We start from the raw sequence: 26,060 nt of genomic DNA on the forward strand, positions 1-26,060 counted from the left end.
CAATGCAGACAGACACTGGCATATTCACCAGTAAAAAGGATCTCATTTTTATCTGCCTGAGGTTAAATTAACATCTGTTGATTTCTGCTTTTTCACTGTCCTTTTACCCCAGGCAGAAGAAGGTGAACATGAGGCCTGAGAACCAGAGCAGCACATCTGAGTTCCTCCTCCTGGGGCTCCCCATCCGGCCAGAGCAGCAGGGCGTGTTCTTCACCCTATTCCTGGGCATGTACCTGACCACAGTGCTGGGGAACCTGCTCATCATCCTGCTCATCAGGCTGGACTCTCGCCTCCACACCCCTATGTACTTCTTCCTCAGCCACTTGGCCCTCACAGATGTCTCCTTCTCATCTGTCACTGTCCCCAAGATGCTGATAAACATGCACTTTCAGGATCAATCCATCCCCTACGCAGGCTGTGTAACACAGATGTATTTTTTCATATTTTTTACTGATCTGGACAACTTTCTTCTCACATCAATGGCATATGATCGGTATGTGGCTATCTGTCACCCACTCCACTATACCACCATCATGAGAGAGGGGGTGTGTATCTTACTAGTAGCTGTATCTTGGATCCTGTCCTGTGCCAATGCCCTGTCTCACACTCTCCTCTTGGCCCAGCTGTCCTTTTGTGCCGACAATGCCATCCCCCATTTCTTCTGTGACCTTGGTGTCCTGCTCAAGCTCTCCTGCTCAGACACCTCCCTTAATGAGCTGTTCATTTTCACAGCAGGTGTGGCAGTCATTACTATCCCACTAATTTGCATCTTGATCTCTTATGGCCACATTGGGGGCACCATTTTGAAGGTTCCCTCTACCAGGGGGATCTGCAAAGCCTTGTCCACGTGTGGCTCCCACCTCTCTGTGGTATCTTTGTATTACGGAACAATCATTGGGCTGTATTTTTTCCCTTCATCCAGCAGTTCCAGTGACAAGAACATTATTGCCTCTGTGATGTACACAGTGGTCACTCCATTGCTTAACCCTTTCATTTATAGCCTAAGGAACAGAGACATGAAAGGGTCCCTGGAGAAACTCCTCAACAGGCCAATAGTCTTATGTCAGTGACATCTGCTCCTCTTTATAACAGACATAGGTAATCACATATCCCCAGATGCTAGACCCCTAACCTTAAGCCTAGCATGGAATAGGTGCTCAGTATATATTTGACAACTTCAATTACATTGTTACAGTTATTCACTCTTTTCCTACCAACTCTTTAGTAGAGGCTGTGAATTCTTAGTTGATATTATTGATTACCACTCTTGTCTTTTAGATTGTGATATCACGTAGCTAATACAATGTATGTTTCTCCCCTTATTTCCTGGGAATTTATTAGTTCTTTTCAAAAAATAGTTCATTGAGGTATAATTGACATATAAATGTTATATGTATTTAAAGTGTACACCTTTATGTTTTGATATGTATATGTTGTGAAATGATTGCCATTTCATGCTAATTGATATACATATCACCTCCACATAGTTAATATTTTGTTTTATTTTTGTGTGTGTGGTGAGGGAATTTAAGATACATTCACCTAGCAAATGTCAAGTATACAATACAGTATTGATATCTGTGGTCATCTTGCTGTACATTAGTTCTCAAAAACTTTTTCATCATGCATAACTGAACTTTGTACAATATACTAGGTGAAATAAGTCAGACACAGAAAGACAAATCCTGCATGATCTCACTTTTATGTGGAATCTAAAATAGTCCTATTTAGAGAAGCAGATATAGAATGGTGATTGCTGGGAGCTAGGGGGAAGGAGAAATTGGGTGATATTGGAAAGTTATTCTTTGAGAAAGAAGCTATAAATGAAATCAGGAGAGACTCAATACATTTTAATTTATTTGTCATTTAGGATAGAGTAAATACCAGAAAAATAGTGAGACTTTCTTTTTTTTTTTTTCTATGAACCAAAACCTGTATTTAAAAAAAAATCAGTGGTTAGAAGTTATCAGGGACATTTTATATGCTTTTCCTTCATGATATAGAACTGTAAATACTTTTAAAGTAGGTATCTCCTAAACCTTTTATTTTTTTTATTTTTTAATATGAAATTTATTGTCAAATTGGTTTCCATACAACATCCAGTGCTCATCCCCAACAGGTGCCCTCCTCAATGCCCATCACCCATCCTCCCGTCCCTCCTACCCCTCATCAACCCTCAGTTTATTCTCAGTTTTTAAGAGTCTTTTATAGTTTGCCTATCATATAGATTCTATCATTCATTAGCTATTTAGCAAGTTACCTACTCTACGTCAGTGTGTCTAGACCTTGTCGTACACAGCTGGATAAAGACCCAACCTCCATGCAAAAGAAGGGAACAGTCTAGTGGTGTAGAGACAGGTGAGCTAAAAATATACAGGAATATTAAAAAGTGCTTTAATATAATACCATTAATAATAGTTGTGCTTATTGAGCATGTTACTGTGTTGGGCATGCAATTAAAAGCTTTATCTGTTATCTTTTTTAGTGCTCATAATAATCCTATGAAGCATGTACATTATTATCTGCATTTTTCAGTTGAGGAAAATGAACTTAAAGACAATGGCCTAAATATAATAAATGGCAGTAGCATAGGGAGGATATAGTTAACGCTGCCTGGATATCACCAAAAGCTTTACAGAGGAGGTAGTCCTGTAGCTGGTTTTTGAAAGATGTTCAGGATGATGATGCCTAATGAGAGAAATGGCAGTCTTGGCAGAGAGAACAGAGTGAATGAGGGCACTGAAATAGCATAGTTGAGGAAAATGTAAAAAGTGGGTGTTGCTAAAGCATATGTGTGTATGAGTTGAGGGGGGCAAGAGGTGAGTCTAGACAGTCAGATAAGGACTATATGGTGAAGGGGTTAGGATGTTCTGTTGGGGACTTAAGACATTGCCTTTCAAGTGACTGGGTGCCATTTGCTGGGGATGGGGTCCAGTAGGGATTAAACCTGGGGAAGGTTACATTTGTATCCTAGAAGACTATTCAGGTAACAAATGTACCACATGGGTTGGCAATGAATTGGAGAGCCTAGAGACAGAGAGCTCAATCAGAAGGTTATTGTACATCCAGGTCACAGATGATGAAGGCCTGAATGAAGACAATGGCATGGGGACAGACAAAAGAATATCTTAGAAGGTAGACTAGAGTGGTCTTGGTAATTAATGGGAAGTAGGTGGTAGAATAGGATTGTTCTGGATTTCTGGTTCTGTAAACTGATATTTAAGAACATAATGAAGGCTAGGCACTTTGAATAATTTTGATCAGGCTTTAAAATCTTTTAAAAGTGAGTGGCACTTGGGTAGTTTAGTCAGTTGAGCATCCAACTCTTGATTTCAGCTCAGGTCCTGATCTTGCAGTCCATGAGATTGAGCCCCACATTGGGCTCTGAGTTGACAGTGCACAGAGCCTGCTTGTAATTCTCTCACTTTTTCTCTGCCCCTCTCCCACTCACTTCTGACTCTCTCTCTCAAAATAAATAAGTAAACATTAAAAAAGTCTTTTAGAAGTGAGGAAACAAGATTTTTATCAAATATATTTATTGCCAAATTGGCTAACATACAGTGTGCTCTTGGTGTTGGGGGTAGATTCCCGTGGTTCCTCGCTTACATACAATACCCAATGCTAATCCCAACAAGTGCCCTTCCTCAATGCGCATCCCACATTTTCCCCTCCCCGCCCCATCAACCCTTAGTTTGTTCTCTGTATCTAAGAGTCTCTTATGGTTTGCCTCCCTCCTTCTCTGTTTGTAACTACTTTTTACTTTTTTCCCCTTCCCTTCCTCCAGGTCTTCTGTTAAGTTTCTCAAGTTCCACATATGAGTGAAAACATATGATATCTGTCTTTCTCTGACTGACTTCTTTCACTTAGCACAATATCCTCCAGTTCCATCCATGTTGCTGCAAATGAAGAGGATTTCATTCTTTCTCATTGCCAAGTAGTATTCCATTGTATACATAAACCACATTTGCTTTATCTATTCATCACTTGATGGGCGTTTGGGCACTTTCTATAATTTGGCTATTGTTGAAAGCGCTGCTATAAACTTTGGGATACATGTGCCCCTATGAATCACTACTCCTGTATCCTTTGGATAAATTCCCTAGTAGTGCTATTGCTGAGTTGTAGTGTAGTTCTATTTCTAATTTTTTGAGGAATCTCAACACTGTTTTCCAGAGCAGCTGCACCAATTTGCATTCTCACCAACAGTGCAGGATGGTTCCCGTTTCTCCACATCCTTGCCAGCATCTGTCGTTTCCTGAGTTGTTAATTTTAGTCACTCTGACTGGTGTGAGGTGGTATCTCAATGTGGTTTTGATTTGTATTTCCCTGATGATGAGTGATGTTGAGCATCTTTTCATGTGTCTGTTGGCCATCTGGATGTCTTCTTTGGAAAAGTGTCTATTCATGTCTTCTGCCCATTTCTTCACTGGATTATTTGGTTTTTTAGGTGAATTTCACAAATTCTTTATAGATTTTGGATACTAACCCTTCATTCAATATGTTATTTGCAAATATTTTTTCCCATTACATTGGTTACCTTTTAGTTTTGTTGACTGGAGGAAACAAGTTTCTAACCACCTGTTTTTTTAATTTTTTATTTATTTAAAAAAATTTTTTTTAATGTTTATTTATTTTTTGAGAGACAGAGACAGAGTGTGAGCAGGGGAGGGACAGAGAGAGAGGGAGACACAGAATCTGAAGCAGGCTCCAGGCTCTGAACTGTCAGCACAGAGCCCAACAGCCCGATGCAGGGCTTGAACCCATGAATCGTGAGATCATAATCTGAGCCAAAGCTGAACACTTAACCAACTGAGCCACCAGGTACCCCACCACCTGCTTTTTAAAAAAAAAGGTTCTAGGGGCTCCTGGGTGGCTCAGTCAGTTAAGCATCTAACTTTGGCTCAGGTCATGATCTAGAGGTTCATGAGTTTGAGCCCTGTGTTGGGCTCTGTGCTGACAGCTCAGAGCCTGGAGCCTGCTTCAGATTCTGTGTCTCCTTCTCTCTACCCCTGCCCACTCATTCTCTCTCTCTCTCTCTCTCTCTCTCTCTCTCTCTCAAAAAATGAATAAACATTTAAAAAAAATTTAAGATTCCAAGCAAAAGGCAGGCAAATACCATAAATAGGCAAATTTGAAAGCTCTTCATTATCACCCCCAACTCAATCCCAATTGAAAGCACATCCTACTCACATGACACTACCTACATGAAAAGACTTATAAATAATTTGTATTTACAAATAATTCAGGGTGAGTTATTTTATTGTCAACATCATATTAACTCTACTTAAAACGGGTGACCTTAAAGGAACAGAAGTGTGAACATAGGGATTGGGGTGGGTATACTAGGATGTATCAAAAGAAGAATAAATTTGGAACTTTGAATACAGTGGTAACTATTTTGACTGTGTAGGACCTAAGAATGTTAGACTACTCAACAGTGACAGGTAATAGAGTCCCCAGGTGGATCTTTGTACACTCTATGCTGACTTAATTGCTAACTGACACAATGATATTGGGGAAACCAAAACAGACATGTAGTCTCATCTCTTAGTCTGCTTGGGGCCTGTGGGAAAGCCCCAAACAGGGTTAAAACATGTCTGTACTGCCACTGGATTAGGATTCCGTGAGGCTCAGAATGGAGAAAGAAACTAGAAGACCATTTAGAGAAACCACCATCTAGAGAAACCAGAAGGTAGGGCTAATTGGGCCAGTTTGAGCAGCAGGTTCAGGACATCAAGGGGACACTGATGGCAGGGATAGTGTGGAGCTGTATCCAGTAATCTTACACCTTAGCCTTCCTCGTATCCAGGGGTTATGTCATCAGGCCTTAGAACTCTTCCAAGGGACCCTCTCTTGAAATAACTGATCATGAGAAGTAGAAGGTATTTTTCTTGCCAGTTCAAAGGACAGAATAAAGCTAGGCCTTCTGTGGCCCACAATCTAGAACATTAGATGTCAATAGACTGAAAGAAGAGGTGCAAACTAAGGAAATCAAAAGAGAAGGACTCCTGGGTGGCCACCAGCTCCAGCCCTGACTATAAGAATGCCCCCCTCCCCCTGGCCCTACCAAGGATTCCTACAGAGAATTATCTGGAAAGGAGATCTAGAGAAAAAAGTCAAGTCCTGATTCAGGTTATCAAACAAATGGAAAACTCAAGTACTAAGATGTGGCATGTGGCTTGACACAATTTGCATTTGTGCTCACCAACTGTGGAAGTCTGGAACAGTTTGATTGTGTGGCAATGCTCAAAAATTATTTGTTTAAATAAATAGAGGAATCATGGAACATTTTAAGATAGGTTCAGTCTGAGAAACAAAGTGCAATGGGGAATGGGATTTGGGTAGCTAGTAGATACTTCGTCATGCCAGAGAAATGTAAGGAATTTAAATTATGTGGCTCTTATTTTTTTTAATTTAATTTAATTTTTTAAAATTTACATCCAGGGGCGCCTGGGTGGCGCAGTCGGTTAAGCGTCCGACTTCAGCCAGGTCACGATCTCGCGGTCCGTGAGTTCGAGCCCCGCGTCAGGCTCTGGGCTGATGGCTCGGAGCCTGGAGCCTGTTTCCGATTCTGTGTCTCCCTCCCTCTCTGCCCCTCCCCCGTTCATGCTCTGTCTCTCTCTGTCCCAAAAGTAAATAAAAAACGTTGGAAAAAAAAATTTAAAAAAAATAAAAAATAAAATTTACATCCAAATTAGCATATAGTGCAACGGTGATTTCAGGAGTAGATTCCTTAATGCCCCTTACCCATTTAGCCCATCCCCCCTCCCACACCCCTTCCAGTAATCCTCTGTTTGTTCTCCATATTTATGAGTCTCTTATGTTTTGTTCCCTTCCCTGTTTTTATATTATTTTTGTTTCCCTTCCCTTATGTTAATCTGTTTTGTCTCTTAAAGTCCTCATATGAGTGAAGTCATATGATATTTGTATGGCTCTTATTTTTAAATAATAATATTTTAGGGGTGCCTGGGTTGGGTAAGCATACAACTCTTGATTTTGGCTCAGGTCATGATCTCATGGTCATGAGATCAAGCTCCAGGTCAGGCTCTGCACTGGGCGTGGGGCCGCTTGGGATTCTCTCTCTTTCTCTCTTTCTCTCTCTCTCCCTCTGCCCCTTCACTGCTTGCACTCTTTCTCTAAAAAAAATCATATTTCAAATATTTCTGGATTCTTAGAGGCAGAAGAAAACTTATTTGCTTATAAACTTTTTCCAATTCTGCAACTAAGTTATGTGGCGGATGCCTCTTTTTTAGATCTAAAGGCAAACCTGGAAGCAAACAAAGATGGTTACAGTGTTCACACCTTTTAAGTCATTAAAGGGTGCTGGCATTGAGCATTTCTGACCATCAAAGGGATGAGACAGCACAAAGAATTCATCCTTTCTGGTAAAATCTTGGCAAACTGTGTGAAGTGGGGCAACCAGTACAGAAATCTCAACTCTGAACTTCAGTCTTCTGATGTGGAACCCTTTATCTAGTCTGCATCGCCTGGAAAGTAACCTCTGTCCTTTATTTATTTCATCTTTACCTCCATTTAATGCTACCACCAACACAGCCCCCAATTTTTTTTATGATTGGCAAATTAATAATCTGGAAATGGAAGTGTTATGAAAGCAGGGACTTGGTCTTATCCCATGCGCTTAAGGAACTTAAGTTCCTTAGCTCTTAGCACTTAGCTCCCAGCACCTAGCAGGGGTCTGGTAGATATTTGTTGAATGAGTGAATCTCAGAGAAAGGATTGTTTTGACTTTTTGAGTGGGGGCAAGGATGAAAACTTACAGCAGTAATAAAAATAGCTTTCACTTATTGAAAACCTACTATTATTTGTCACTATACAAAATGCACTTCAGAGTTTATCTCAGTTCATCTAGTCCTCCAGTCACCTTACTGGATAGAGGTTAACTATCTCCATTTTATAGATGAGAAGACTAAGGCTCAGAGTGGATAGGTAATGGGACTACAATCTTATGGCTAGTATGTGGCAGACCCAAAACTGAAGCCAAGTTTGTGGCTTTAATGAAAAGCCACCATCACTGCATCTAAGAGGATAAAATTCTCCTGTGACTGAGGAGCCTCTTAAGGGCACCCTTCATGTCCTTGTTCCTCAGTCTATAGATAAAGGGGTTCAACATGGGGGTCACCACAGTGTACACTTGCAGCTGCTGCCATGTCCTTCTCTTCAGAGGCAACAGAGGCAGGGCACAAGTAGGCACTGAAGAGCATCCCATAGAACACACAGACAACACAGAGATGGGAACTACAGGTGGAAAAGGCCTTGCCTTCTGCACCAGGAGTTTGGACCCTCAGGAAGGCCAATATAATGTGGATGTAGGAGATGACAATGCAGATAAAGGGGACAATGAGTACTGTGCCTCCTATGGCAAAAACCATCAACATGCTGATGTGAGTGTCGGAACATGACAGCTTCAGGATAGGAGTTATGTCACAGAAAAAGTGAGCTATTTCCCCAGCAACAGAGAAGGACAGCCAAGCTATGAGGAGGGCAACAGTGAGTCAGGGCAACAGTGTGGGTGAGGACCCAGCACAATGCAAGCAGCAGGGCACAGACTTGGGGGCTCATGACTGTGGAGTAGTGGAGAGGGCGGCAAATGGCCACATAATGGTCATACACCATTACAGCCAGGAAGAAGCTCTCCAGATCGCCAAACATCAGAAATACATTTGTGTGAGGCAACCAGCATAGGAAATGGTGTGATGTTGAGTCTGCACATTTACCAGCATCTTGGTAACTGTGGAAGATGTTAAACCTATGTCAACAAAAGACAGGTTGGTCAGAAAGAAGTAGGTGGAAGTGTGGGGGTGTCGGTCTGATCTGATGGCCAGGAAGATGAGCATGTTCCCAGTTAAAGTGACAAGATACATACACAGGAAAATTCCAAAGAGGAACTTCTTTTGCTCTGGTAACTTGGATATTCCTTGGAGGAAAAACTCAGAGATGCTGGATTGGTTTTCCATGACTGCAGCATCTGGAAGCTAGGGAGGAGAGTTAGATGCTAGATTTCTTCTAGAACTCTACATGTGATGACTCTCAAATCTTCTAACTTCCAAATCTCTCTTTATATTCATTATCTTCCCTAATCTGACTTCACTTCTAATCTGACTCTACTTCCTTCTTTTTCCTCTTTTTTAGGAATCTCATAGATTCTTCCTTTCTTTTCTCTTTCCCTCTGGTCAATATTTTATACTCTTCTAAGGAGGCTCTGGGTACTTTTCAGTCCTGGCATTACCAAGCCTTGAACGAGGTCTACCATCCCATATCAGCTTCACCGTTGCTTTGCCCAGTACATGAGTAGACTGAGATGAGTTGAATTTTACATTCTCTTGGTAGCCCCAAAATTCATACAATTTGTTTAAACTACCACAATATCTCATTTTACAGGGAAGGGCATATTAACTCATGTTCCTTTATTTCTGTATCATTTCTTCTTAAATAGGAAATAAGGAGTTCTGTATTTTTTCCCTCTTGTATTTGAGTTTTTTGTCATTGGCATCATCATCATCACATAGCTGACATTTACCATCCACTTACTACACTTATCAGCCACTGTACTAAGCACTTCATACAGTTCATCTCCTTTACTCCTTAAATAGCACTAGGAAGCAGATATTATTATTCCTACAATTGTATAGGGAAGAGAATTGACTAACATACAGAGGGACTCACAGCTTATAAATATTAGGGACAGAATTTCAACCCATAGCATTGGACACCAGAGACAGCATCATCAGTCAATATAGATAGAATACCTAGATACCTTCAAACATTTAGTCTCTCAAAATTTCTACTTTCATAGCTTTAGCCTCGCTTGCCCTTTCTATCTTGGATACTAGTCTTTTATAGAAAAACAATGAAGTTTACGAATGAGATAGACCCTACAGAATCATCTGGTCCAGAGGTCCTCAAACATTGGTCTGTGAGATGATTTCTAAAAGTACAGAATCCTCAGACCTACTGAGTTAAGTTACCTATGAGAGAGTCTGGGTACCTGTATTTAAAAAACTAAAACTAAAACTAAACCCTCCTCAGGTATTTTGATGCTCAATAGGGATTAAGAAAACTTCATTTAGTTCAACTGCTCCAGATGCTTCATAGATGATTAAGCAAAGTTTTGGAAAAGTGAAGTGACTGTAAAAGTTAACACTGCTTCTTAGGGGGAGGTAGCATAGGATTCAGAGTGTCCAGGCTCTCAGACTAGAACTGTTTCTGTTCAGTCAGCTACCTTTCCATTTTTCATGATTTTTCTTATCAAATCTTACAGATCTAAATACATCCCTACTCCCAATCTCTATTCAGAGTCCACACCTAAAGAAAAAACCACCTCCAAACCAATACAAGATATATCGAAGGGTTTTTTCTATTTTGAAGTTAATATTTCAAACAGTAGCAAGAGCAATAACTGAGAACCATCACATATTTATCTACTGCTGAACCCTACACTAATTGGGGAACACATCTCAGAGCTATATTACTTACCCTGAGAGACCAGGTGCCACAAGCTATTTTCTCCCCTACTCTATTTCTCAATGGCAAATGTAATGCCTCACAAAGGTTAGGCTCTGTAACTGGGCACATTCTAATAACCATGTCCTGGAGGCAGGAGACTCTCTTAAGACCCAACTGATGTGTATCTTCTCAAGAGGAAGGTGATGCAGACCAGCAGACATGCTGGTCCTGGCATCCAGATCCTACCTTTAGTGAATGAGTCCATTCATTTCCATTGGAGACCTCAAAGAGATTGCAATTTATTTTAGGGAAGACCTGTATCTCTTTAATTATCTCTGTTGGCATACAATCCCTTGATCAGACTATTCCTATAGAGGTCCCTCAGTCTATACTACCAACCAGCTAACATCAGAAATCCTCTAAAAGTGTCCAAAGCTGTACTCAAGGGCCTTGTGTTAATATCTCTTGTTCTATCTTTTGGTTCTTCCTTTCCCTAAAAGGGTTTCTCATCCTTAATCCTGTCTAAAGTCTCAGAAAACTTTGTAGATCCTAGAGACAACAATGAGGTGCTTCCTGAACCTTAGGGCAACCTGTGTCTCTGTCATCACAGGGTAGTAAGATCCCTTTACTTACCTCCACTGCTTCCTCATCTACTGTGTCTGCCAACAAGTAAGAGTGGCTTGGACATGATGGAGAGGATATTACAAAGGCAACAACTACTAGCCTGTAGTTTGTCTCAAGTTTTTCTTCTTACTGCTACTCTGGTTGCTAAGAAGAAGGCATTGCAGATGTCCTTAATTTGGGAGGAAGGTAGGAAGAGCTCAGATTCTTCTTGACAACGTTTATAATGGGATTTACTGGAATCAGAATTTAGGATCAAGAATAATAAATACAGAAGCAAAAAAGAGCTTGCTAAACTGAGGTTAAAAATAAGTTTAGAGGGGAAAAGGGAGAATGAGAGCAAGAGCAAGAGAGAGAAGGATTCTAGACAAGAAGCCTAAGAGATCAACAAAGGATTGCAAAACCAAGCCAAGGATAAATCTGAAGGGAAGGCCAGAGTTATCTTAGTTACATTCATCAGCTGGAACAAAGAAGTTCTGTACTGGATTTTTAAGATGCTCTGGGACATGTGGTACTCTGATCCCCTTCAACACAGGTATTCAGGAGTTTTGAGGTATTTTATGTTTGTCTTTTGAAACCTGAACTGAGAAACTCAGAAACAGGGAGCTGGCTCATCAGGCTAATAACAGGAGAAAACTGAGGAGGGTTCCACTTCGGGCACCTGCAGACAGGGAGCCATGGGACAGAGTTCCCTAGAGCCTTGTTAGAGCTAACATTCATAATTGCCCAATTTACTGTCTGAATCTGTCATAATAGACCAAATTAGTATAGTACTGGCTTCATTAAAAAATTTTGGAAGCTGTTACTTTTTCTCTGTTAAGTGGTAGCATTAAGGAGTTATGCTGTTTGTACTGATTTGTAAACAGTCCATGCAAAAATGCACTTTCTCTGTAAATAAATATCCTAGCTCTCTCACTTGCAACAAAATTCCCGTTCCTAATTTCTTCCTATAAAGAAATCTGGAAGCTGCTACAAAGAGTTTAGAGGCATATGATATATATTTCTGAAAGAATTCTCGGGATTCCAGTTAAAGATGTTATATTAAAGTCATGTATCCTGGGGCGCCAGGGTGGCTCAGTCGGTTAAGTGTCCAACTTAGGCTCAGGTCATGATCTCACAGTTCTAGCCCCATATCAGGCTCTGTGCTGACAGCTCAGAGCCTGGACCCTGCTTTAGATTCTGTGTCTCCCTGTCTCTCTCTGCCCCACCCCCAATTGTGCTCTGCCTCTGTCTCTCAAAAATGAGTAAACGTTAAAATTTTTTTAAAAAAGTCATGTATCTAATTTTACACTCTCCTAAAATTCTGCTAAAAGTAAAGTGATTTTTTAAAAAAGTCATAAACCCCACAAGGACAGATAAAAGTAGAAAGGGAGTGGTGAGGGGAGAAGTGAGAGAGTGGTGATCAAGATGGTCTTAACATTGCCCTCAACTTGACAAAGCTGTAGGCAGTTTCTCCTGGCTGTGGGCCCCTGACCTCCACTTTCTTAGAGCTTTACTTTAGAAGACTTACAGAGTTAATTTTTTTCTCTGCCCCTTTGAGATATAAGTCTTCTCTCATGTTCTTGACAGTTGTACAACCTGGGAATGTCTTTCTTAAGGGCCTGGGAGCCATCTCTTTAAAATGCAATCGTGAAGAAAGAACATACTTATCTCCCAGTCTCTGTGGAAGGGTAGGAGCCCTACTTTAGTGGATGCCAGTCAGCAAACACAGTCTAATCACAGTAACCAACCTTATAACAGCCTCCAGTGCTTTTCCACTAGCTCACCCCAGCAGTTAAAAATCCTCCTCCTGGCTCAGTCAGTAGGACATGTGACCCTTGATCTCAGGGTCATGAGTCCAAGCCCCACATTTGGTGTAGAGCTTACTTAAAAAAAAAAAAAAGTCCTCCTACCTTTTTTATTTTTCCAGTGGAATTGAGTTCAGTATTTTCCCCCTCCTGTAATCATCTCTTCCCCCAGTTTTACTGAAATATAATTTACATGCAACACTGTATAAGTTTAAGGTGTACAGCATAGTGACTTGACTTGCATATATTGTAAAATGATTACCACAGTAAGTTTACTTATCCATCATCTCATATAGATACCAAAAAAAAAAAAAAAAAAAGGAAAAAATTGCTTTTTCTTCTTGTGATGAGAACTCTTAGGATCTACTCTTTTAACGGCTTTCAAATATACTGCACAGTAGTGTTAACTATAGGCATCATGTTGTATATTATATCCCCAGTACTTATTTATCTTATAACTGAAAGTTTCTACCTTTTAACCACCTTATTCAAACTCCCCAAACTCCTAACCCCTACCTTTGGAAACCATAAATCTGATTCCTTTGTCTATAAGTATGGGGTTTTTGGTTTTTTGGCATTTTTTTAATTCCACATATAAGTGAGAGCCACAGATACAGTATTTGTCTTTCTCCATCTGACTTACTTCACTTAGCATAATATCCTTAAGGTCCATTCGTATTCTTGCAAACGGAAGGATTTCATTCTTTTTTTTTTTTATTGCTGAAGAGTATTCCATTGTGTGTGTGTCTGTATGTGTGTGTGTCTCACAGCTTCTATATCACTCATCTCCCGATGGGACACTTGCATTGTTTCCGTGTCTTGGCTGTGGCCAATAATGCTGCAATAAACACGGAGTGCAGATATCTCTTGGACATAGTGTTTTATTTACTTCAAGTATATTATCAGATGTGGAATTGTTGGACTGTATGGTAGTTCTATTTTTAATTTTTTGAGGTACCTCCATACTGTTTCCTATAGTGCCTGCACCGACTTAGAATTCCTCCAACTGTGAACAAGAGTTCTCTTTTCTCCATATCTTCACCTGCCAATAGTATTGAACAAGGTCTTCTTTGCATGTTTAGCTCCATATGCTGCAATTTTTCTTTATCTCCATGTGGCATTAAATGAGTGAACAGATATGGAAAAGTGGAATTCTAAACTGGCAGTAGGTGAAATATAAGAATCAATCTTGTCACACCAAAGAATCCTCAAAAAGGCCCACAAACTGGAAGCCCTTGGTACCGTGGGACCCAGGAGTGAAAGGGTAGTCTAAGAGGTGACAGTTATTTCAGGAAAACCCAGGTCCCTTAGATTACTCTTTACACCCCACCCTGTGGGAATGCTATCCCTGTCTTATCCCAGCTAGAAACAGGGAGGTTTACTTTCTGGAGAAGCTTGGGAATGGGGGTTGCCACAAATAGATCAGAATTATATTATTAGTGAATCATGTGAAAAACAAGGAAAATATATGACTATACATGCACACCAAATGTTGAATGCTGAGACCCACAGCCCTTTATCCAGATTTTTCTTCTAGACCTCTATCTTGAATATAGAATATTAGAATAATTTTCTTCTCCTACTGGCATTGGAGACCCCTCCTCAAAACGCATTTCCAAGCCAGATCATGCTTCAGTGGAACTCAAAGTCAACAGCTCCATCTATAAGCATAGAGCTACCAGCCAGTTTCCAAAAATGTACTGGGTTATGGCATAAGTCAACACAGCACATAAATCTAAAGTGCACAACTCAATGAATTTTTCATGTTTACACCTGTGTAACACCCCGCTAATCAAGATATATAATATGTCCTCCAAGTTAGAAGGCTCCCTCTTTTCCCTTCTGAGCCATTATCCTCTTGGAGGTAACTACTCTTGTGATACATATTACCAGAAGATTAGTTTTGTCTATCATTAAAGTTCAAGTAAAAGGAATCACATGGTAGAACTCTTACATCTGGCTTCTTTAGCTCAACATGACATCTGTCACATTCAATCATGTTGTGACATGATTTGTATTGTATTGCTATATAATATTTCATTACACAAATAATACTTTATTCATTTTTTCTGTTGATGAACATATATGGTCATTTCCAATTTTTGACTATTATGAGTAAAGGTGACAGGAACATCCTTAAGTATGTCTTTTGTGGGCCATATGTACTTATTTCTCTCAGGTGTATATGCAGAGGTGATATGTCTGAGTCAGGGTAAGCAATATTTAACTTTAGTATATGTAGGCAAACAATGTTCCAAATGCTTATACAAATTTACATTCCCATCCAAAATAATTGAGAGTTCTAGTTGTTAAATAGTCTCAAAAAAGTATCAGTGTCAGTCTTTTTATCTCTGGGGTAATGTTGAGGAAAACTGGGGAGATGAAAATGTCGTTAATACATTTTAAAATGTCATAATACATTTTTAAAATGTATATATTTTAAGTATTTATTTAAATTCCAGTTAACATACAGTGTAATATTATTTTCAGGTGTACAATATGGTGATTCAACACTTCCATGGAACACCTGGTGCTCATCACAAGTGCACCCCTTAATCCCTATCACCTGTTTAACCCATCATCCCAGCCACCTCCCCTCTGCTAACCATCAGTTTATTCTCTATAGTTAAGAGTCAGTTTCTTGGTTTGCCTCTCTCACTCTTTTTTCTCTATGTTTTGTTTCTTAAATTCCACATATGAGTGAAATCATATGGTATTTGATTTCTCTGACTTACTTCGCTTAGCATAATACTCTCGCGCTCCATCTATAGTGGCTACATGGATATATACATATATAAACATTCATTAATTTTTACAGGTATTATTTGTGTTTTTTACTCCCTGTACTTTTTTTAATGTAAGGACAATTTTTTTAATGTAAGGCTATTATGAGCAACTTTAAGCTGATGAATGCCAATTTGAGTAAAATGGACAAATACTTCAAAGATAAAATACATGAAAGCCGACAAAAGAAAAGAAAATCTGAATAGTTTCCTATCTACTAGAGAAATGGAATGCATTATCAAAAGTTCCCATAATAAAAATATCAAGTCCCCAGTGATTTCACTGTTGGGTTCTTCCAAACATTTAAGGAAGAAATAATCAGTCTTACATGAACTCATCACTGAACTCTTCACCAGAATAGTAGAAGAAGAAAAAGTCTGTGACTCTTTTTGTGAGGCAAGCATGGCACTAATACTAAAATTTGAGAGGTAAATAAAAAGAAAGGAAAATCAAAGAATGATCTTTGATGTTTCAAAACTCTAAATGAAAAATTACAAAATTAAAATCAGAGTTACACAGAAAGCATACTACACTGAGCCAAAGGATTTATTTGTGACGATAGGTTAGTTTAACATTTGAAAACCAATCAATGAAAATCATTCCACTAACACGTAAAGGAGAATAATCATTTCAAAAATTCAATAGATGAAACAAAAGTATTTGATAAACTTCAACACCCATTTGCAATAAAACCTATAGGAAACTAGGAATATTTCCCTTCTTCTGCTGGCTTTATACTTCATTTGTTTTCTTTTTCTAGCTCCTTTAGGTGTAAGGTTAGGTTGTATATTTGACACTTTTCTGGATTCTTGATGTAGACCTGTATTGCTATAAACTTCCCTCTAATGACCACTTTTGCTGCATCCCAAAGGTTTTGGATGGTCATGTTTTCATTTTCATTTGTTTCCAGGTACTTGTTAATTTCTTCTTTAATTTCCTGGTTGACCATTAATTCTTTAGTAGGATGTTCTTTAGCCTCCATGAATTTGTGATCTTTCCGAATTTCTTCTTCTGATTGACTTCAAATTTCATAGTGTTGTGATCAGAAAATTTGCACGGTATGACTTCAATTTTTTTGTACTTGTTGAGGGCTGATTTCTGACCCAGTATGTGATCTAATCTGAGAATGTTCCATGTGCATTTGAAAAAACAATGCATATTCTGCTGCTTTTGGATGAAATGTTGCAAATATACCTGTTAAGTCCATCTGGTATAGTGTGTCATTCAAAGCCATTGTTTCCTTGTTGATTTTCTGCTTACATGATCTGTCCTTTGCTGTAAGTGAGGTGTTAAAGTCCCCTACTATTATCGTATTATTATCAATGATTTCCTTTCTGTTTGTTATTGTTTTATATATTTGGGTGTTCTGAGTTAGGAGCATAAATATGTACAATTATTAGATGTTCTTGTTGGATAGACCCCCTTAGTATGATGTAATGAATGCCCTTCTTCATCTCTTGTTACAGCCTTTAGTTTAAAATCTAGTTTGCCTGATATAAGTATTGCTACTCTGGCTTTCTTCTGATATCCATTTGCATGGTAAATATTTCTTCATCCCCTCACTTTCAATCTACAGGTGTCTTTCAGTCTAAAATGAGTCTCTTGCTGGCAGCAAATAGATGGGTCTTGTTTTTTTTTAAATCTATTCTGATACTCTGTGTGTTTTGATTGGAGTATGTAGCTCATTTACAGTTGGAGTAATTACTGACAGATAGGAATTTAGTGCCATTTCATTACAGAACAAATATGTTAAACTGTCTATACTACCCCAAAGAATGCACACATTTAATGCAATCCATATTAAAATACCAACAGCATTTTTCACAGGACTACAATGAATAATCCTAAAATTTGCATGGAGCCAGAAAAGACCTGGAATAGCCAAAGCTATCTTGAAAAAGAAGAGCAAAGCTGGAGGCATATTATCATTCCAGACTTCAACTTATATTATGAAGCTGTAGCCATCAAGACAGTATGGTAGTGGCACAAAAACAGACACATAGATCCATGGAACAGAATAGAAAACCCAGAAATGGGCCCACAGCTCTATGGTTAACTAATCTTTAAGAAAGAAGGAAAGGCTATTGATGGAAGACAGTCTCTTCAACAAATGGTACTGTGAAAACTGGAGAGCAACACGCAAAAGAATGAAACTGGACCACTTTCTTACACCATACAAAAAAATAAATTCAAAATGGATGACAGAACTAAATGTGAGACAGGAAACCGTCAATATCCTAGAGGAGAACACAGGCAGTTACCTCTTTGACACCAGTCATAGCAACTTCTTATTTCCAGAGGCAGGGGAAACAAAAGCAAAAAAAACCTATTGAAACTACACCAAAATAAAAAGCTTCTGCACAGAGGAGGAAATTATCAACAAAACTAAAAGGCAACCTTTGGAATGGGAGATGATATTTGCAAATGACATATCTGATAAAGGGTTAGTATCCAAAATGTATAAAGAACTTATAAAAATCAACACCCAAAAAACAAATAACCCAATTAAAAATGGGCAGAAGACATGAATAGACATTTGCTCCAAAGAAGACATACAGATGGCTAATAGACACATGAAAAGATGCTCAATATCACTCATCATCAGGGAAATACATATCAAAACTACAATGAGATACCACCTTATAACAGTCAGAATGGCTAAAATTAACAACGCAGGAAACAAGATGTGATGCCAAGGATGCAGAGAAAGGGGAATCCTCTTACATTGTTGGTGGGAATGCAAACTGGTGCAGGCACTGTGGAAGATAGTAAGGAGGTTCCTCAGAGAGTTAAAAACAGAACTACCCTATGATTCAGCAATTACACTACTAGGTATTTATCCAAAGGACACAAAGTACTGATTTGAAGGGATAATGTTTATAGCAGCATTATCAACAATAGCCAAATTGTGGAAACAGCCCAAATGCCCATTGATTGATAAATGGATGGAGAAGATGTGGTATGTATGTATGTATGTGTGTGTGTGTGTGTGTGTGTGTGTGTGCGCATGTGTGTGTATTACTCAGCTATTAAGTAATGAAATCTTGCCATTTACAATGATATGGACGGAGCTAGAATGTATTATGCTAAGTGAAACAAGTCAGCCAGAGAAAGACAAATACTACGTGATCTCACTCATACATGGAATTTAAGAACCAAAACAGATAAACATAGGGCAAAGGGGAAAAACAAGAGATGGGGAGGCAAACCATAAGAGACTCTTAACTATAGAGAACAAACTGAGGGTTGATGGAGGGTAGGTGGGCAGGGGGATGGGCTAAATGGGTGATGGGTACTAAGGAGGGCACTTGTGGTGACCACTGGGTGTTATATACAAGTGATAAGTTGTGCTCCTGAAGCCAATGTTACACAATATGTTAACTAACTAGAATTTAAATAAAATATTGAAAAATAGGAATTGGAAATACTGGTATTATTATCAGATAATTATCAGACAATCTGATTATACACCTAAAAATTCACTCCAAATCTATGACTAATAAAATGACTAATAAAATGATATAGCAAGGTCACTCAATACAAAAGTTAACATACAAAACCAACTGCATTTCTGGACCCTAGCCATGAACAAACAGAAACAAACATTCTAAACATGTTATTTACTTTAGACTATAAAAGCACAGATACCTAGGAATACATTTAAGGTAATGTGCAAGACCTCTTTACTAAAATTTACAAAATATTATTAAAACGTTATTGAAATAAAGTAGGCAAAAATGAAGAGATATACTATATTCATAGATTGAAAAATTCAGCATTTCTATGGTATACACTCTTCCCAAATTAGCCTATCAATGAAATCACATTCATAGTTCTAGCAGGTTGTGTGTGTGTCTGTGTGTGTAAAGCTAATTCTAAAGTTCACATAAAAACACAAGTACCAAGGATAGCCAAGGAAACAAATTTAGAAGACTTATACAACCATATATCAAGATATTATAAAACTATAATAATTAAAACTGTGGTATTTACCAAGGACAGAAAAACTGATGAAACAGAAGAGTCTATAAACAGATTCATAGATAAATGTTCACCTGAATTATGAATGTGACTCTTCAACATAGCAGAATAAACTTTCCAGGATGATGACCTTTTCAATAAATCATCTGAGATAATCGGATACCCAAATGGGAGAAAATATAATTTGACTCTGACCTCATGCTGTATATAAAAGTCAAGTCCAAAGAGATTCATATAGAAATAAAAAATAATGGAGACTTTAGATGGAAACATGGGAGAATATCGTCATAATGAAGAAGTATGCAAATATCTCTTAGGACACAACATAATCATAAAGAAAAAAATAAATTGGACTATATTAAAATTAATAACTTCTATTTCTCAAAAGACACCAATAAGAAAGTGAAAAGTCAACACCCAGAGGAGATATTTGTCATGTATACATGAAAATCATTCTGAAAAACTAAAGTTGAAACCATGCAAAACCTAGAACCCCCAAATTCTACTACTAAATATATATTCAACCAAAATGTGTATGTATGTTCTCTAAGAGGCTGTATAAGAATATTTGTATCATCATCTAAATGGCTATCAACAGTAGAACAGATGAAGTGTGGTATATCCATCAGTAGAGTATAAGCAACAACATCACTCTCTGCCTCCTGCTCCTCTCTCTGTCCTATCCTTGCCCCTGAGGATTTGGAGTGTCTATTGTAGTTATCCCATGCCCATATCAGCATCATGGTGGGTACGCGTGAGGAGGGAGGAGAGAGATAACTTGTCTCTCACATCCCAGGTCTCCCGATTGAGAAGGACAATGAACTGGGAAGTGAATCTAAGGAAACACATTTTCACCAGGACCTCGTTTCGACACAAGATCTTGGACACTGACCTGATGTTCCAATGCAATGAAATTCTGAGCTTTAAGGGAAGGAGTGAATCGATTTTGAATGTGAGAAGAATTTAAATAATTTCAGGTGGTGGTAAATTACAGAAAGCCAAAAGTTATTTGCTATTCTTTTTATGGACAGATGGAGCTTAATTTCTTTCCCTTAGTCACTGGCTTGGCCCTCGTGACTTCTTTGATCTATAGAAGGTAGTGAAAATGAGATTCTAGGATTTCCAAAGCTAGGTTTTATGAAAATCATGCAGTTTTCACCTTGATCTCTTAAAATGTTTGCTGTCAAGAGGCCCACTTTCAGAACCCTGCTGCCAGTGCTGTGAGCAGCCCACATGATTTGGAAAGGCCAGGCACAGGTGCACAGACCTGTGCACTGGAAAATGCATGAGTTATTAAAAAATAGTCCTGATAAAACTAGCTATTGTGAGTAATTAAAAGTAAAAGTAGATCTTTTTCTTTCACTATACCACAACATAAATTGCAAGTAAATTAAAATTTGGGTTGATGGGCATTAAGGAGGGCACTTGTTATGATTAACACTGGGTATTATATTTAAGGGATGAATCACTAAATTCTACTCCTGAAAGGAATGGTACACTGTATGTTAAGTAACTTGAATTTAAATAAAATATTGCAAGTAAAAAGGAGAAAAAATTTTAAATGTACTGTTTAAAATTTAGAAGAAATAACTAAATGACATTTTCCTGTTATGTAAGATGGAAAGACTTTTCAGTATAAAAGTAATGGAAAAAATCACAAAGCCACATATCTGTCAATTTTGACTATAAAAAACATTTTTAAAAAGTTGTAGACGTCTTGGAATGGCAAGGACAGAAAACAACACCCATAAAATATTTTCATTTGTTTTATTGCCTCTAACATCCATTTTAAAACCCCAAAAATATCCCAGTAGATAAAGGAGAAACATATTAATAGGATAATTTGGGGAATAATTAACCATGGTTAAAAAGCAGATGAAACAAATAGTCAATCTCACTAGTAACCAGAGACATGTGAGTTAGAAAAATGAGATTATTTTCTATCTGTGGAATTGTTGACGATTAAAACCAGTAATGATATTAGGACAAAGTGTGGTTAAGAACATGGATTCTAGGGTCATGCAGACTTAGGTTGGAATTCTACCACCTTCATTTAGTAGTTGTATGACCTTGGTCAAGTCGTTATCTTCCCTGGACCTCTGTTTCATCATCTGTAAAGTGGGAATAATAATAGTTCCTGTATCTAAGCTTCCTGTATTACTTGAGATTGTGTAATGAAAGTGTTCAATAATATTAATAATAGTATCAATTCAATAGTATTAATAAAAATACAGGAGATAAAACATTTTTAGCAGCTTCTATGTATCAGACATTATGGTTGGTGTGCTCTATATAGGCTGCCTCATTTAGTTGAGAGTTTAGGACTTGAGGAGGTTGCTCTACATTAGGATTACTTTGTTTAGGAAAATCGCCAACATAAATCATTATAATTTATATTTCTGACACTTCCCTCGATGCAATTTTGCTTAGAGTATGGGACAGAAATTCAACTGTCCGGTGTATAGGTACAATTTCCTAGGGACCTGCTGGTCAGGCTGAAGTGCACTGTATCCCAGCAAGAGGCCTCAGAATCACACTCCTGAGACCAACATCTGAGCTTAACTCTGGGAAATATTTGCCCTCAGTTCTCCCAGCATCCAGCCAGAGTTGGCTGGAGGAAAGCCTGCACAATGACACTGAGGTTGGCTCTAATGGGCACTCTGGGAGATGTTTTCAAGAAGCCTTTAAAACCCTAAGAAAGTCTCTTGTCTTCTCAGGCTTGGGGAAGCTGCAAAGGAATCATACACTCCATGTTCCTAATGAACTCTGGACTCAATAGACACAAACTCTGCTGACTGAGTCTTAAAGATTCCAGAAACTTCCTCATTGTGAATTATCCATCCAGGAGAAAGAAATGGAAAATCTGAAGATGCCGGACACTGATCCACGCTCTCACAGTTGAGAATCTACAAGGGGCAGGACACACACACACACACACACACACACACACACACACACACACTTCCCAACACAACAACTAGGCAGAAGTTTCCTGGGTAGATGAGCTGACTCTCCACCTAAGATCAGAAGTCACTCTACGAACCAAAGAACAAATAGAGGATTAACTATTCACAGAAACGTCTAAGGCCGTAGTTTTTACAAGGCCAATATGGAATGAGCTCTCACACCAGCTCTCTCTAAATCCCAGGGGAGCAGAACAGAGTGGCTACTTTCAAGCCCAGAGAACCAGAGCCTGATTCCTTCCATCTTCCTTCCTCTGATGAAAAGTAAATATTGGAGAAATATGGTACAATTGTAGGGGTAAAGGCACAGGCTCTGGAGTCAGGCACACCTGCATTTGAATGTCATTTACTAGCTATCTGATCTTGAATACATCAAATATCTCTGAAGCTCAGTGTCATCATTTACAAAGATAGTAGCACCTATGTCATGGCCTTTTGAAGAATAAAAGAATGCCATGAAGATGTCTGGTATTTAACCAGTCTCTACAAATAGGAGCTGATCATGATGAGAGGCCAGGAGAACTGAAATATCAGTTCCTAGAGTGAATACAGGTACAAAGAAGCAGAAGGGGAAGAGGACAGTGACAAAGAAGAGACAGTGATCATGGGGTGGGTGTGGCCCCCTTCCTGTTTGTGGAGAGGAGGAGAGGCGGTAGATGGGACATCACAGATACTCACTGCCCTTAGCCCACATACCCTGTGGCCCCAGTTAGGGAAGGGCATAGGGAAGGGAGCTAAATGGTGCAGTCAAGTTCTAGGGATTGGGGAGGCTAGTAGAGAGGAGGCTATTTTGTCTAATTGGTGAGTGTGTGTGTGTGTGTGTGTGTGTGTGTGTGTGTGTGTGTGTGTGTTGGGGGAGAGGCATCAAAGGAAATTATCAATCACCAAACATTAGTGACTTTTCCAATCATGCCTTCAAGGATATGCTCAATTCTTAGCTCCTCCAATAGCCTACACTGACTTCTCTAGTCAAACTGATCTCTTCCCTCGACCCCATTTAAACCAAAAGCACAATCTGCATTTGTATGGATATTATCTTGCCTGTTTCTATGTCCTGTGGGTATTTTCTTACATGTCCAATGAGATCCAAGATTCTCATTGTCAAGGTCCATTTATTCTCCTTTTTTCCCCAATATAGTTCTGGCTACACAGATACATCTGTGGTTGATCTAATAATTAAATACTAACAGAGGGAATATCTGAACAGATAACAAGAACTACAGGGATGGGAAAACCAAGCAGAGTGAACCAAACTGCTATTTCAGACTTCTTCCTTCTAGGACTCTCTGAGCAGCCAGGGGAGCAACCTCTCCTATTTGGCATTTTTCTGGGTGTGTACCTGTTCACCATGACAGGGAACCTCATCATCCTGGTCATCATCCTGGTCATCAGCTCTGACCCACACCTTCATACTCCCATGTACTTCTTCCTGGCAAACTTATCATTAACTGGTGTCTGTTTCACCTCTGCTTCAATACCCAAAATGCTGGCCAACATTCATACCCAGAGTTGGACCATCTCCCATTCTGGTTGCCTTGCACAGCTGTATCTCCTCCTTGTGTTTGGTGGCCTTGACAACTGCCTTCTGGCTGTGATGGCATAGGACCGCTATGTGATCATCTGTCAGCTACTCCATTACAGCACAGCTATGAGTCCCCAACTTTGTGCACTAATGCTGGGTGCTAACCAACTGCCCATGTGCTGGGTGCTAACCAACTGCCCTGCCCTGGTGAACACACTGCTGCTGACCCGTGTGGTCTTCTGTGCCCACAAAGCCATCCCTCACTTCTACTGTGATCCCAGTGCTCTACTGAAGCTTGCCTGCTCAGATACCCGCATTAGTGAGCTGATGATCATCACCATGGGCCTGATGTTCCTCACGGTTCCCCTCATGCTGATTGTCCTCTCCTATGTCTGCATTTCCTGGGCTATGTTTGGCATCTCATCTCCTGGAGGGTGCTAGAAAGCCTTCTCTACCTGTGGTTCTCACCTCACAGTGGTTCTGCTGTTCTATGGATCTCTTATGGGTGTTTATTTATTTCCTCCATCAACTCACTCTGCAGAGAGTCAAAGCAGGGATGCCATTCTCTATGGTGATTATCCCCATGCTAAATCCATTCATCTATAGCTTGAGGAACAGAGACATGAAGGAGGCCTTGTGTAAACTATTTGGCAATTGAAAAACATTCCTCTCACCATGACGGTGATGCCTGGTCCTGGTATCCTGAGCAACCCTGCCCTCCATCATTTTGGTAATTTCACCACTCTCAGACTGATTTTTAAGGGAAGGTTATCAGGTAACTCCGGGTTAGGGGCACAACAAAAAGGAGATTCTCACTCATTTATTTGGCTTTAGAATGAGATGTTCTGTCTCAGGCTCTCTCTGGATCTCAGTGCTAAGGGAAGGCAAGACACCATTCTCCCTTCTCATCTCTAAAACCAGAGTATTAGCCAGAGTGAACTAAAGTATATGACATACGCTCTGGATTCAAGTACCCCTACTCTTGGGTACTATGGCACAGGGTGAAGGTATGAGAATACAAACATGTATTGAGTATTTACAAGTTTCCTCATTGTTCTTCACATCAGTTCTTTGAGGCAGGGTTGTGAAAAGTATGACTCAATGTAAATAACTTCCCCAAACCAGGTAAGTTTGATTCTAATACTTGTCCTCTTTCTACTATACCACATTGTGGAGATCATGATAAATATTGAATGATTGTCATAGGAGATGAAGAATTAAATTAATATATATTTTATGGTATTTCCTTAATATTTCATTTCTTTAACTCAAGAACACTCCTTTCTGTTATTGTAATGGCTGATGAAACAGAGTCAATATTTATGTATTCCTACTGTGTGCCAACTTTGTACTAAAGTATCCAGTTTATTTTCTGGGTTCTTTAATAAAATATCCAAAATGCAAACACAAAACTATAAATCATGTGTGCTGGAAATTTTAGAGCAATAATTTGAGGAAAGGTAGTCTGGTGGAAATGGGTGTCCTGAGAAGTCACAAGCTTAACAGAGGTTATATTTTTGCAGTGGGGTTACAGGTTACTATTTTTTTTTATATCCACGTTTCAAATGAGGGTATTTTTAGAACTAGGAATGAAATTTGAGAGTTGGCAAAAAAAATATTACAATGATTAGAAAGTCACCCCAGAGAGATAAAGAAGCACCTAAAAACAGGGCTCTCCAAAGACTCAAAGTCCAGTTCATCCTTGATCAAGTTTTTTAAAAAGGAGGGTGTGACTTTTTGATGTCTTCTACAACAGATCGTGCTTTGAAAGGAAGACGATTATACAAGAAGATTGCACCTGTGTGCGTTTCCCTTTGGCCATCCTCCCTTCTCTCCATCCCTTCTTCTTAGATAGAAGAGGTGGAAATAACATGACAACCAGGGAAACCAGACCAGACCATCCTGGCCTTGAAGTAGGTTACGTGCCCTGACCACAGC

At 39.1% G+C, this 26,060-nt stretch overlaps 3 protein-coding genes across 3 annotated transcripts; 2 read left to right on the forward strand and 1 right to left on the reverse strand.

The window, feature by feature from the left end:
• Window positions 1–22,994, forward strand: LOC132662976 (olfactory receptor 1J4). Its single transcript, XM_060608767.3, has 2 exons — window positions 1–1,098; window positions 22,355–22,994. The coding sequence occupies exon 1, from the start codon at window positions 129–131 to the stop codon at window positions 1,068–1,070; it is 942 nt and encodes a 313-aa protein (XP_060464750.2). The 5' UTR covers window positions 1–128; the 3' UTR covers window positions 1,071–1,098; window positions 22,355–22,994.
• Window positions 8,039–8,975, reverse strand: OR1N1 (olfactory receptor family 1 subfamily N member 1). The gene is given in 4 exon segments (XM_060608768.2): window positions 8,039–8,152; window positions 8,154–8,504; window positions 8,506–8,672; window positions 8,675–8,975. Coding segments are annotated over 4 exon segments (933 nt in total).
• An 831-nt stretch (window positions 22,995–23,825) lies between the features above and the next one.
• Window positions 23,826–24,988, forward strand: LOC132662975 (olfactory receptor 1N2). The gene is given in 2 exon segments (XM_060608766.3): window positions 23,826–24,691; window positions 24,693–24,988. Coding segments are annotated over 2 exon segments (954 nt in total). The 3' UTR covers window positions 24,781–24,988.
• Window positions 24,989–26,060: the final 1,072 nt, after the last annotated feature.

The sequence above is a fragment of the Panthera onca genome, chromosome D4, assembly GCF_046562875.1.
Source record: "Panthera onca isolate mPanOnc1 chromosome D4, mPanOnc1 haplotype 2, whole genome shotgun sequence".
In the NCBI taxonomy this organism is placed as follows: domain Eukaryota; kingdom Metazoa; phylum Chordata; class Mammalia; order Carnivora; family Felidae; genus Panthera; species Panthera onca.